Source organism: Patiria miniata, unplaced genomic scaffold (assembly GCF_015706575.1).
Source record: "Patiria miniata isolate m_02_andy unplaced genomic scaffold, ASM1570657v1 HiC_scaffold_19, whole genome shotgun sequence".
NCBI lineage: Eukaryota > Metazoa > Echinodermata > Asteroidea > Valvatida > Asterinidae > Patiria > Patiria miniata.
In genome coordinates, this window is record NW_024037057.1 from 11,361,173 (window position 1) to 11,375,481 (window position 14,309).

Sequence of the window (14,309 nt, forward strand, 5' to 3'; positions counted from 1 at the left end):
GTAGTGGATATTTACGTAATATATTTTATTTTGTTTCACTTGCACAGAGCTGCGCGGCCGTGTGAGTCACTATTATGACGGCAGCACAATTGAAGGTCTGACCGAGAAAGGCAGATGACAAGTTGTCAAGCTGGACGCTGGCATTTAACATATTTTTTGGAATTAAGCCACAAAATGTTGAAATCTTCGTTCTATGAATTTTTCATGTGGTTGCCTTGGATGTGTTCAGGAATGTTCAAGTCTAAGGAAGGAAATTCAAGTCTAAGAAGCAAGAAAGGGATGAGAAAGAACAGTTCTTGGCAGAAACCACGTGGTGCAGCTGTGGCATTTGCCCTTGACGGGAATCGAACCGAATGGTTGTGCAATGGGAGTACTCGGCCACCACCTCAAGTGTCCAGACAACACATCTAATACAAACAGCCACGATTCAGAGTCAATAAGCCTCAAAGAAACCCTAGTTGGATATGAACCTCGCCAAAACAGACAAGAAACAAAAAGGGGTCAAGCGGATATAGAAAGATTGAGCAAAACGAGCATCCAAGGAAATCAACAAAGTAGCCATGGTTGGATTCGAACCCTGGAGAAGATAAAAGGAAAGGGAAGTACGTAGCACTATAAGGATGAATCATTCCACATTTGCAAAGATGTGAACCGGGTACCGATTGTGTAGAGGCAAGCAAGCACTGTAATGCCAAGCTACGTTCGTAGACATGCTGAGGTGGAAGGCAAGGGGCGTGAATTCACGAAGTCCTGGGATATGAACAAGGTACAAGAGGACAGAGGCAGACCATGAACCAAGTTACTAAGCTTACAGTCAATCTTGGATGACATACGTATTTTATCATTCCTCTTTAATTTTGTTTCGGTATTTTTAGCTCTCTATTTTTTGTGAGTGTTCCATCGTACTTAACACCAATACATTAAATATTACGCCAAATCCGGTGAAAAAATGTCTAATACGCGATGTACTTCACTTAATGTTAGCTTGTAATACTCAACAGGGGCGGATCCAGGTATATTTGCGGGGGGGGGGGTCATGCCCTTCACATTTTTTTATGTCCGATTTTTGCAGATAGGAAGACATACATGTATTTGTAATTATTTGACTATAATTGTTATATTTTTCTGTTTGTGTGTTAGAGCAGGGAGGGGATTTCAACCTCCACCCCCGGGATCCGCGCCTATCTCATTGTATACTTAACGGAATTTGTGTCTTTTTATACTTCCCAACGTGGTGATTTACATAGAAACATAATGATGATGACGACATGTAATGATGACGGCAACAATACTAATTTGGAGATTCGAGCGAAATAGTCCAAAGGCCCAATTGGCAATGTTGGTGATGTAACTGGTACGAAAATCAAAAAGTTAATTTTATTTGTTTGTATCATTTAATTAAATAATTTGACATTTGGAAGATTTTGCTTGACCAGCTGCTTGACACGCTCTGCATCGTGACCTTTGTATTTAAGCAAAAACTTGCCTAGTTTAGGCATATTCCTGAGATGAGCAGTAAGAGTCTGCACTCCAACCACACTGAATGCATTGTCACCAACATCAAGCCACCTCAAACCATGCCCGGCAGGGAGGATGCTGATCAGGTCAGGGACGTCATCATCATTCAGTCCACATGAGCGTAATGTCAATGACACCAGGGATGGAGGAACAAGAGGGGCTAGACCAGCCAGATGGCCGTGAAGGTTGGTATGGGACACATCTACGCGATTCAACCTATCACAACCAGCCAGTGCATTCGCTAGTCTAATGACGTCATCATACGTTCTCCGCCGCAGCCTGACTTCCTTAATGATCTGCTTGCATACACGAGACAGGGATCCTAACACACGTTCATCAACGTGAAATTTCTCACCAATGTCCAGTGTCAGCTCTATTTGATCACGAAGCCTCTCGTCCACCACTACGGCTGTCTGCATCTCCTCGTCTGGTTTGTCCCCCACGGTGTACTCGACATACACCCGAAATCTCCTGATTGACCTGATGTTATCAATCGGTAGTATCTCACCCAGCAGCTTCAGGCATTCATACAATCTACCGATGATCCATAAATCAATGCGTACCTTTGTGTCATCATGCAGTAGGCTATCAATTCCCCTCAACGGCGCCAATTCTTCATGCGATATGCAGCGGACAGTTAAGTCTTTAAGTTCTACTAGTGGCTGACGGAGACACTGCAAGTAATAGCGCATTGCTAACAGATCCTCCTGACTATCACATTTCGCTTTAGTTGGTCGGTCTAGCTTATCAGCCAGTTTGCCACAACCAGACTCCAATAAACACAGGTGCGTCAGTTGCTGCAGTTTAATCTCGGGAAAGAATTCTGCCTTGCTACGTTGTTTTTGTACGTGCTCGAGGATGAGCGCAGTAGCCAGAGACCCTGATGATATACCGCATGCAAACCGAAGCAGATATTCCATTGCATGGACATTGCCTGGATTGATCTGCTGCAACTTCTCATGAAACTCATCTTCGTTTGCGTGATGCAAATTGGCAAAGTAGTATGCTGCGAAGTATTCTTGCATAGACTTGTGTACGAAAGATACTACCTTCATCTTCTTCAAGCCACTCGTGAAACTTTCTTGTTGAAGGAAACCAAATCGACACCCATCCTCCAGGGCCTTCTCTTCAAATTCCTCTGAGGAGAACACCAGCCTTTCCCCCTTGGGGTCTAGCAAGCCAGTAAGAGCGACTGGTCCCAGTCCACGCACGATTGATTTCATCAGTGCCACCTGATCCTCGCCTTCATTGCAACGGCGACTGACCAGAACATCAGCAAACTGTGTGTAAAGTGCCGTTAATTGATCAGGCAATTTTGACAGGTTATCCCAAACTATGCACATAAAGAGTACAAGGATTGGAATATGGGTCAGTGTGCGCATCAATGAGCTGGATGTCACATGTGAAATTAATAACTCACCATTTTTGGCGTCACCTTTTGTAGCAAAGTAGGATGTTATGTATTTCTTTGCAGTGTCGAGTGTGAAACCAAGAGTTTTTAATCGGGTGTAGTGCGGGTATTCCTTGGTAGCAAAGTCAATCATGTGTGGCCGAGTTGATACTAAGACAGTACTGCGTCTCAACACCTTGTTATACAAGATGTCCTTGATCCCATAGCCACCTTCCGGGGCCGGAGAATTGAGAACATGGGATGGAATCTCATCCAATCCGTCCAATAGGAAAGCTGTATCCGCTTCGTTATCATTAATAACTTTCTTCAAAACTGCCTTCTCAATGTCAGGTAAAATCTGGTCGCGTATGGCTTCAAGGACGCAGCTTGTCTTTTGCATTTGGCTCAACTTTAATGGGAACACAAGTTTGAACTTTGCCATCACGGATTTTGGATCAGTGCTCGCATTTGCAACTCTCAATAAAAGAGTAGACTTGCCAAATCCCGCCCTTCCTGAAAGAAGGACCCTGAGCTTTGTTACTAAAACGTCAAGCATACCTTCACACGAATATAGGGGCTTTGTTCTAGGTTTATCTAAATTCCGTTTCCCCTCCGGTAAATCAATGGGTTCCTGTGTCGTCTCATTACCTTCTACTTTCTGAGTGAGCTCTAGTTCAGAAAACTGGTCAATATCCAAAGTCCTGGAAGGATCCAAGGGATGTGCAGGGATGGTGCTTGTTGTATCCTTGTTGTACTCCATAACAAGCTGCTGGATATTTGTCTGATCAGTACGGGGTGCAAATCCACCAGTAGGACCTGAAACGAATCAGAATTTTCAGAAAATGCAACATTTAGCGCAGGCAAATTTTATCATTTTAGAAGCCAATCTTCTGAAAACAGCGTTAATCTATTAAGCTGGAATTTAGATGATAATAAAAGTTGAACAGTACTATACATGCTATTTTGAGAGGTTTGCGAAACAATCACAGTTTGTTGTGACCTTTGGACTACTTTTTAGCAATTCGGGGGGGGGGGGAGTGGAGTATGAGGATCTCATGGATTTTGAAAAACAAACAAAATGAAAGCCTTATTCGAGGAAACACACTGCCAAAATAGAAAAATAATCATAGTTTTCCGTAAAAATGAATCATACAAGTTAGACAATCGTTATAGGAGAAAAAAAAACGAGTTCAACGAAAACCATGGATAATACCTCTTACAAACTTTCTATCACGATCTATTTACGTTTTTCTTCATCAAAGATCAAGTCAATGCGTCTTGGAACATCCAAAAATGCCTTCTTCTTTTTTCTCACAATGTCAAAAACAAAAGTGCATTGAAATCAGACAACATTTTTGTTGTAGTGAATTCAAATATTTGTGTATATTAATTACTTTTCTATCAGTTCGACAAATATAAAGGCATACAAGTAAACAGTTACAGATTTTGATGGACGCAACGAGAAAACGAAGGTAAAATATACAATATTGACAATCACACAACTATATAATGAGGGAAAATGTCAATATCATGCAAAGGACACAAATAAACTGCTACAAAAGGAACAGTTAAAACAATAAACTAGAAAAAGTAAACAGTGATGTTCAATTTCTTTTAACAAGTAACTTGAGGTGTCATACTATGTGAACATGATTGCAATAAACGAAGATGAAACCAAAACTGCACAAACTGCTCGATGGACTGGATTTGAAAAATCGTTTAATACAGACACACTTGACTGCCATTTTGATGAAAAAAACTTGATTTTCATACGCTTGTTACGAGTACATTTCGTAGTCCTACGGAAATTGAATTATAATTTTCAATCAGTTCCTACGTTAATCAGAACGTACGTTAATTAATTCGTGCTTTAAGCAATCATGGTTGATGAACGCAAACCAGACTTACCTTGAAGGGACATGACGATGTCATTTCTGTCGATCTTGGTCAATGCTGCACACAACATGTCCATCTGACCTCCAATGGTGGGTTGCCGTCGTCGCCATGCTACGAGCATCTGGAATTTCTGATCGTAGACATTGCCTGGGTTGTCGGCCACGAAGGTCAATATGTCTGTGTATGTCAAGCCAAGATGTGTTGCAAGTCGCTTCCAATCGTGACCAAGCCTCCGAGCGACATCGGAGAGAGTCGGTTCTGATATTTCCGCTACAAGATCAAAAAGGATATTACTTCAAATTATCCTCAAAAATGCGTTGGAAGAAAAAGTTGATGCATTTCTCATGTCAGGTTTACCCGGATTCCAAATTAGCCTTTTTTTTTTTTCTCGGCTAAAAATCGATATTTTCTGGGTCAAAAAGCTCTGAGCTGGCAAAACGTTATTTTTTAAAGAGAAAAAAGTGTCATTTTGAACTGGAAAAGTGTCTTTTTTGACCCGGAAAAGTGTTACGCCAATTGGGACGGACTACGGGTCAGTCTAACTAGGAAGATTTAAGATTGTGAAAACAAATAGGACAAAATATATGAGTAAAAGTGAAGAGTTACTGCTCGGTACGTACAACTTGAGGTGTCGTCTGATACGCCAACGCCATGGCTAGTAGACGGCCTGGTGGAAGTACCAGCATCATCAGCAGGCTGAGTGCCAACGGGCTGCCTTGATTTCTTATGACGTCCTAGTAAATTGTAGTACACAATATCTTCATTAACAACCCTGGCTAGGCAAACAATATGATTTATTAATCCGTTTTTTTAAGACGGGCCTCCAAAAAAACTTTGTTTAATTTTGTTTTGTTTTTTACTTTTAAAGAAAAGATTTTTAACTTTGAAGAAAAACCGTTTATGAGATAATCGCAAGAGAAGTTTTTCCGTTTATAAAACTGCAAAAACTACTACTTTGCAACAACGGTATGCAATGAGAAAACCTTGACGTAATTCTTTGATAGGTAAACGTTGATTTGAACCCAGTATAGTGGTTAAAAAGCCAACATTATTTAGTTAAGATGCCAGTCCTTTCGTGAAAAGGAAAATGTCACATTTCCACATTAATTAATAACGCCCTTCTTTTTCAACGTATTTTCCCCATTGGAATAAAACAGACTAAATCGGCAGTGCGTACAGACGCGCGTTCTTCCATGGGCGGCGCCATTTTTCAGCTCGTGGGGCAAAAGTTGCGTCATGCGCACCTTTATTTTTTGTAGGTTTACATGGACAGATAAATTGTTATGTCCGTAAAAGTAATATTTTTGACCTGTAGTAGTTATTTCTCCAACAAAATTCAAAATGGGTAATCAAGCTGCATGTTCATTTCGAAGTTTGGTCCATTTTATTTCTGGTATTTATTTCCCGTCTTAAAATGCTGTTGCGCGTTGCTAAAAAAAAACACCTTGCATCCAGTTGTTTAAGTGCTTTTTTCTTTAATTTTAAGGGACAACACCGAGAACATTATTTTCCCCATTGTCCCTCCTCAGGACATTACATACGCCGTTATCAGATACACTTTTGTACTGTACGATACTGGGGGGATTCACGCCCCTCCCCCAGCCCTTCACCAAAAAATAGAACAAATACATTTCTGTTATTGTGCACTCCTCTAGTGGAGTATCCAGCATCTCAAAATCTTCAAGAAGGCACAAGAATCTCACATCGTTGAACAAAGTAATGGGTAGAGCTCATGAAATAAACTTGAGGAGTTAATTAGATTTTTTTTAAAAATTGTTCGTACGGTTTACCCATCTCGTTAGCCTGTGAGTAGCAGTGGTTTTGTTTATTGCTCGTTGCAAATTTTACCGTCCCGATTTCGCTTCTATATCAGCTTTCCCGATTTCGCTTTAAGATCGTCATGATGTTGCAATCTTCCAATGCCCCCCTCCCAGCCTGGTCAGGCCACCACATAAGTCCGACGCCTCACAGGTCCGACGCCTCATAAGTCCGACGCCTCCTTGGTCCGACGCCTCATAGCTCCGACACATCGTAGGTCCGACAAATTTAACACCTCGTTTTGCCGATGTCGGAATTATGAAGCTTCGGACTTATGAGGTGTCAGACCTGGTCGAAATAAAACAACTTTATGCTTCATAAATCCGACGCCTCATAAGTCTGAAATTGCGGAAGCAAAATAGTGAAAAAAATCGAAATCGAAAAAAATGAAATTGACATGCCCGTCCCTTCGTGAAACCGGTGATGAATTGTTGCGACGATTCTTAAAATCGCATTTTTGGACGAAAGAGGTTCTAGGGTCATTGTGTTTCAAAGGTGATATATTCTTTGAACGGATTAAGCAATTTCAGTTTTTTCTTTATTTCGAAATAGTTTATGCAATTGGCTTTCCAGTCATTATTATTTGTGGCGCTATATATATTTTCTTTTAATATAAAATATAATTTTTGGGGGTTTGGTTGCGTGAACAGTGATTAACATTGTGTACATACAGCTTGAGGTTTCATACTATGTGAACTTGATTGCAATAAACGAAAAGCAAAGTGCACGAACCGCACGATGGACTGGATTTGAAAATCGCTAAATACAGATTTCTGCGTTTGATGTAGTTACACACTTGACTGTCATTTTGTGTTGGAAAACATAATTTATGTACCAGTTATATGTACATTTAGTAGTCATATGGAAATTTAATTAAAATTTTTCAATCACTTCTGTTTATCATGCAACACGTATGGTTCATTAAAACATTGCGCATTGATGGTTACAACACTTAATCAGACTTACCTTGAAGGAACGTGACGATGTCAGTTCTGTCGATCCTGGTCAATGCTGCACACAACACGTCCATCTGACCTCCAATGGTGGGCTGCCTTTGTCGCCATGCTACGAGCATCTGGAATTTCTGATAGTAGACTTTGCCTGGGTTGTCAGCCTCGAAGGTTGAGATGTCTGCGGATGTGAAGCCAAGATGTGTTGCAAGTTCCTTCCAATCGTGACCAAGCCTCCGAACAACATCGGAGAGAGTCAGCTCTGATATTTCCGCTACAAGAACAACAAGGATATTACTCCAAACTGTATTCATAAATGCGTGGGAAGAGTCCGAAATACAATGTAGCTTACACTAGACATATTTCTCGGGTAAAAATCCGACACTTTCTGGGTGAAAATGACTACCTGGCAAAACGGCATTGTATTTCCAGAAAATGGTCAGTCAAATTAGAACCCGGATAACAGGTCAGTCTAGCCAGGAAGTTTCAATAATGTGAAAACAAAGATGACGAAGCATCTGTTATAACATGAGAAGAGTGAAGAACTAAGACTCTGTACGTACAACTTGCGGCGTTATATTAATCTAAAACTTGGTATTTTTGTTAATCAGGGGATCTTCCTGAAACCTGTCACCTGTTGGACGCCTTAAGGCAAAATGTCAAGGTTGTAATGATTAAAACATAGATATATTGTTTTGAGCATACACATGCACTCATGAACAACTTGGCATCAAGTTGAGACTGTTAGTACATGTATGGGCAGCTACGTGGGTTGTTCTTATGATTGTTAGTCACTTTCGGACCCCACACGCCAAATGTCAAACAGAACATCACTCCATCCAAGTAACATTAAAATCCATCAAATTTAGTTGACAATAAAAGTTTGAAATATATATAAACAATGACCTCTAATGACCAATACATGACCTTTGACCTCAGTAATCCGATGGAGAATTGTGTCTTCCCACCCAAGTGTCACTGCATCCAAGTTTCATCCAAATCAAACTTAACTTACACTCTATCGTACATAGAGTCCTAAATTCTGTGTGACCGTAGGGTCATACAGAACTTAGGACTAGTTAGTGTCTCCCAAAACTTCGTCCAGGCGACACAAATACGTATGTGCTCAAGCATGAATATAGTTTGATAGGCGGATGTGGCATCGCAAGATATATTATTTTACTTTACCTTTTGGTCCACCGCCCAGTAGGCCATCAGTACACAGGCGGAGTGAGATATTCTCGTCATGTTGTATTCCATAGTCATAAAGTGTCAGCAAGTTACAAAGCTGAAACAAATCATTTTGTTTAAATTTAAGATCTTCACAAAATACTCTCTTAAACGGAGGTTTTTTTTTTTATAGACGAAAGTCTGGTGGTTAGGATTAAAACATAATTAAGGAATTTTTTTTCAGTGGTGATATTTTTTTAATTTAGACTATTAAATTGGTTGGTTCAAAGCAACCATTTCCCCCAGTAATCATTTATTTATTGTTTCCTGAACTTTAGTGCAACAACATAATTGTACCGATAACAGAGCAACGTCTGTACGCAAATGATAGTGCTGCTTCTGATCCACGGCCTCTTTTAAATTGAAATATTGATTGATACTTTACAACATGGCAATGTTGAAAAATGTGGAGGCATTTTTACCTCAAAGTTGCGAGAGTTTCTTCGGATGAACAATCGTTGTTGTTGAGGATGGACACTGATGATCTCGTTTAATATCTGTTTTAAGCACCAGACAGATGTCTCTGGATCCAATTGGAAACAAAGCGTTCTGGGCTTTTGTGTCAGGTTACACCGGATGAAGACTTGCACATAACTGAAACTGTCAGAAAAAAAATGTATTGCTTATTAAGGCACTATTAATAGGTTGTATTGGCAATTAGAGTATAGTAATGAAGGTAAAGATCATGGACTATTACTGTAACCATTTGCACACCATTGTTGAAGTGAGAAAACATTGTTTTCCAAAATAAAGTTAAGTTATCTACACAACAAAAGGTAATGTCTAGGTATTTTTTCCAACACAATGTGCAGTACAAATAGTTTGTCTAGAGGTTTGTCTAGAGGTTTGTCGAGGTTTGTCTAGATCAAAAATGTCTTACCTTTTCTGTGTCTTTTCCTTGGTTGATGTCACCTTGCTTTCTTTGTTCTCCTCGTCAACTCCTGAATCATGACGCCTGTCTGGCACGGGTCTAGCTGCTTCGTCTCTTGATTCATTCGTTACTAATACAAGCAGGAAAACAGAGTGCATCACATCATTTATAATTTTGTTTTTAAAGTAGCAGGTTTTTTAATGGTCTATTTGCTGTCAAATGCGTGAGGTGTGATTTAAATAATTGGTCCTCACTTCTAGCGTACCTGGTACATTTTGGGCCAAATCAGTCAACCCAATGGCCTCCAATGCTCGTCTCAGCTTCTGAGCTGCTTCGTCGCGATCTGCCGTCTTTTCCCACCAAGTGAGTAGCATGTGACGGCCAGCTTCATTGCTGCCTTCGTTGCTGGATTGGATGTCTGCAATTTCCGCTTCTGCATATCCTAGATGTTCAGCTAGTTCCTTCCATGATAATTCACTTTTCGACGACAAGTCCTTGAGGTACTCATCTTCAATGTTGGCTTTGTCTATCAACATAATGGGTAACTTTAGTGACACATTCTCAAATGAGTTTACCACCGTGTAAGTTACCAACGTAAATACATTATATTATTGCCTAAAGCTAAAACAAAAAAATCACCTTTCTTCTGTATTAACCCTAAAAGGGCCGGGTTATTTTGACCATCTCTCAGCCGGGGGGGGGGCGGATTCGCCCCCCCCCCTAAGATCTCGGCCATCGAGTGACGAAAAATTTTGAAACTCAATACATGCATAGAGCAACTCTTCCTTGACATACCCAAGAAATTTCATGACTATAGGTCAAAGGGTTTTGTAATTATGGCTAATTAATTATTCATATGTACGAATGGCAATTCTGCTCTGTGTACACGACGTATATGCGAAAATTCAGTTTTCACGGCGCGTAGCGGCGGAAAATTTTTCGCTACGCGGCAACCCGTGGTCCGATTTTTATGTTTTTGGTATCAAAAGATGCGCAAAGCTCGAGGCTAAAAAGTCATAACAGCTCGGGTTGTGAAAAAATTTTTTTTAGAGGCTATCACGGAAAATGTTGAGGGGGGGGGGCGGATTCCGCCCCCCGGCCCTTTTAGGGTTAATATATCAAATAAAGATACAGTTTATTTACATGAAAATTCTATTCCCACATTTTGTAGTTTACCTTTTGCTACACTGTCATCATTTGGGCCATCTACTGAAAGATGGAGAGAGATGATTTCATCCTTGCCGACACCATTTTCCTCAAGTGTGAGTAGGTCACACAGCTACCAAAGTGAATAATGTTTGAAAATAAGTTAAGCGATCATAGGGAAACACAGTGGATTTTCGTTATTTGTGAATTGAAATTATGTTCGTTTAACCTTTAGTATTTTAGTGTGTTTGTGTATTTACCGTGTGTGAATCATCAATTAAAAAAAAATGATTAAAAGATGAAAATGTGCGATTTTACGTTTTATATTACGTTTTTACGTTTTATATTACCATTTGGAAAATCGGAATTATCTGTATTGATATTAAAGTATACCTACCTGGAAGTTTCTCCTGATGTACAGACGCTGATATCGTGCCTCAACACCGATTCTCTTCTGGATTGTTTCCTTAAGAGATGAGGCCAATGTCTCGGGATGGAGTTCAAAGTAAAGTGTCTTGGGTTTTTTTGAAAGGGAAGTCCGGACAAAGAGATGCAGTTTCTGTTTTACGTCTTCGGTATTACTGTGAAAATATGGGGAAAACACTGTGTAGTTTTAGAAATAAATCATTAGACAATAGAACGAGATCAACGAAGAATTAATTTTGAAACTACAATTGTCACTGACATTATTCTAATAAAGGTGTTGCATTTAATTGTACAATTTTTAAAAGCTTTTAAACAAATATTTGGAAAGAATCAAACATCAAACAAATCCTTCAAAATAAAGTTACAATTCTCATAAAGCTTCCATTTGTTTCAATGTATGACTGTGTAAATGCCATTGCTGTTTACCTCTGACTTTGGTGAGTGCCTCTCGATTCTCGTCGAATCCATCGTTTCAATGGTCTCCTCTTTGCATAGTAATCATCAGAAGACGTTTTTCTGAAATGCAGTCCAGACAGGAAAGCTTGTTTCCTCCTTGGTTTGACTTTAGTCTTCCTGCTGATGAGTTTGGTGTTGGAGTGATTGTACACGACGGCTGTTGCCTTAATGTATGCATCCAAATGCTGAACTGTCTTTTGCGGCATCTTGGTAGTAATTAGGAAGAAGTACTCTCACTGAACGAATATGAAGGAAACGTTTGTTATAGAGTGCAAGACTGCACATTGACCACATGTGGGCGTTGTATTGCAATCATAGGAACCCGCGTCCCTTAAAGGGCATGTTAAATACTATGCGATCTCATAGGAGACCTTACGGCGACCAAAAATATTTTGATCTCAAGTGGCCAGAAAGCAGCTCAAGCTACGCTAGTCGCTGCCGCTGCGCTGTCACTGCGCTCATGCTGCGCTCATCCTGCGCTTACGATGCGCTCAACTCGCTCTCTATGCGCTTCTGTCAAGCCCAATTACTCGATCTAGTCGCTGCCGCTGCGCTGTCACTGCGCTCACACTACGCTCTGCTCGCTGTTGATACGTACTAGTAGCTCACGTTGCGCTCTCTATCCAACCAAAATACGCTCACGTGACGTCACTTGCGCTGTATAAATACCACGACAAAACGGTCAGTCCGCAGTCCAGTTTCAAATGTATTGGACAAGTTTATCGTAGTCGAGTTACTTTCTGCTTTGCGCCAAAGCTGCGTCAATGCCAGGTCAAGGTTGCACGATTCACGCTCGCACAGCGCCCGAGATGCGTCATTACGGCGTCCTGGCCAGAGCGCAGAGGTGTTGCAATTGTTTTGAGCATGTTCGAAAACTTTGGCGCTCATCGGAGACCATTAAGACCCTCCGGCACCCATCAGGCGACCTATGTAGTTTTCGTTGCGATCGTGTAGTTGTTGTTGCACACCAGCCATTTTCCAAGGACGCAGTGAGAGCACATACATGATCGAAGACAGTCTGACATTGCCCTAAAGGTGCAATAAATCAGCCTCGATAGGCCTACATTTTGCCTGCTTGCGCATAGTTTGGCCCTTGCTTAATTCTCTTGACCTCGTGCGCACGAGACGAAATAAAACTTGCCAGCTAGCTCTATCTACCTTCACGATTCAATGAAACGTGACGACTAAACTTGTTTATAGCAAGGTGGAAAACGAATGAGAAGATGTATTCAATTCAATTCAATTCAATTCAATTCAAGAAAACATTTATTCCATACTCCTTTAGAGAATACATCCATCAATAAAAAAGAAATCTGGTAAATAACAAGATAACAAAATCAATAAAAATGTCTCAAAAAAGAAAAGAAAATTAATACCAGTAAGATAGGTAATACCAGTAAGATATAAAAATGTGAAGTAACCTTACACCTGACGATGACACGATCACGAATTTCCTCTAGGACCATCTGTGGGTGGTAGTCTAAGTGTGTACGAAGTCTAACGTTGATCGGATTTACAAAAGTGCCAAAGTAGAATGTTTTAAAACGTGTACAAACCCTATGAGGAAAAATGCATCTTTAATGTGACGTAACCCAACACCTGATGACGTCTTGATCACAAATTTCTTCTAGGACCAGCTGTGGGTGATGGTCTAAGTGTGTGACAAGTCTTAAGTACATCGAATTTACGAAAGTGCCAAAGTGGAGTGTTTTAAAACGTGTACAAACCCTATGGGGGAAATGCATCTTTAATGTGAAGTTACCTGACACCTAATGACATCACGATGACGAATTTCTTCGAGGAACATCTGTGGGTGATGGTCTAAGTATGTATCAAGTCGGAGGTCGATCGGATTTACTAAGAGGCCAACGTGGAGTGTTTTAAAACGTGTACAAAACATATGGGGAAAAATGAATCTTTAATGTGACGTAACCCGACACCTGATGACGTCACGGTCACGAATTTCCTCTAGGACCATCTGTGGGTAGTGGTCTAAGTATGTACCAAGTCTGAAATCGGTCGGATTTAAAAAAGTGGCAAAGTGGATTGGTGGAAGAAACGTGTGTTTAACCTATGGAGAAAAAGTCTGAAAAAGAAGAAAAAAAATAGAAATGTGTTTGTGGACAAACACAAGCTGTTTCGGATATTTGAAATACTCTGTGCACGTGATGAACACTTGATGAAGTCACTTCGAATGTCATCTGCCAAGTGCAAAATCAATCAGACATATAGTGCCAAAGTATGATTTGAAGAAATACGTGTACAAAACCTATGGGGAAAATGCATCTTTAATGTGAAGTAACCTTACACCTGATGATGTTACGATCACGAAACTATTCTAGGACCATCTATGGGTAGTGGTCTAAGTGTGTACCAAGTATAAAGTCGATCAAATTTACGAAAGTGCTAAAGTGGAGCGTTTTAAAATGTGTACAAAACCTATGGGGAAAATGTGCATCTTTAATGTGAAGTAACGTGACACCTGATAACGTCACAATCACGAATTTCTTCAAGGACCATCTGTGGGTGATGGTCTAAGTGTGTACCAAGTGTAACTTCGATCAGAGTTACGAAAGTGCCGAAATGGAGCGTTTTAAAACGTGTACAA

General features: G+C 40.4%; 1 protein-coding gene across 1 annotated transcript in view; it reads right to left on the reverse strand.

Moving 5' to 3' along the window:
* Positions 1–625: 625 nt before the first annotated feature.
* Positions 626–14,309, reverse strand: part of LOC119725418 — a 31,928-nt gene continuing 18,244 nt past the window's right edge. The window contains exons 2-14 of the mRNA XM_038196823.1: positions 11,672–11,937; positions 11,217–11,400; positions 10,850–10,952; positions 9,939–10,199; positions 9,683–9,803; positions 9,225–9,402; positions 8,761–8,860; positions 7,589–7,846; positions 5,425–5,538; positions 4,817–5,074; positions 3,557–3,724; positions 1,487–2,851; positions 626–750 (exon numbers count right to left, since the gene is read on the reverse strand). Of these exons, the coding sequence (XP_038052751.1) occupies positions 626–750; positions 1,487–2,851; positions 3,557–3,724; positions 4,817–5,074; positions 5,425–5,538; positions 7,589–7,846; positions 8,761–8,860; positions 9,225–9,402; positions 9,683–9,803; positions 9,939–10,199; positions 10,850–10,952; positions 11,217–11,400; positions 11,672–11,907 (3,471 nt within the window). The 5' untranslated portion in view covers positions 11,908–11,937. The remainder of the gene's footprint in view (positions 751–1,486; positions 2,852–3,556; positions 3,725–4,816; positions 5,075–5,424; positions 5,539–7,588; positions 7,847–8,760; positions 8,861–9,224; positions 9,403–9,682; positions 9,804–9,938; positions 10,200–10,849; positions 10,953–11,216; positions 11,401–11,671; positions 11,938–14,309) is intronic.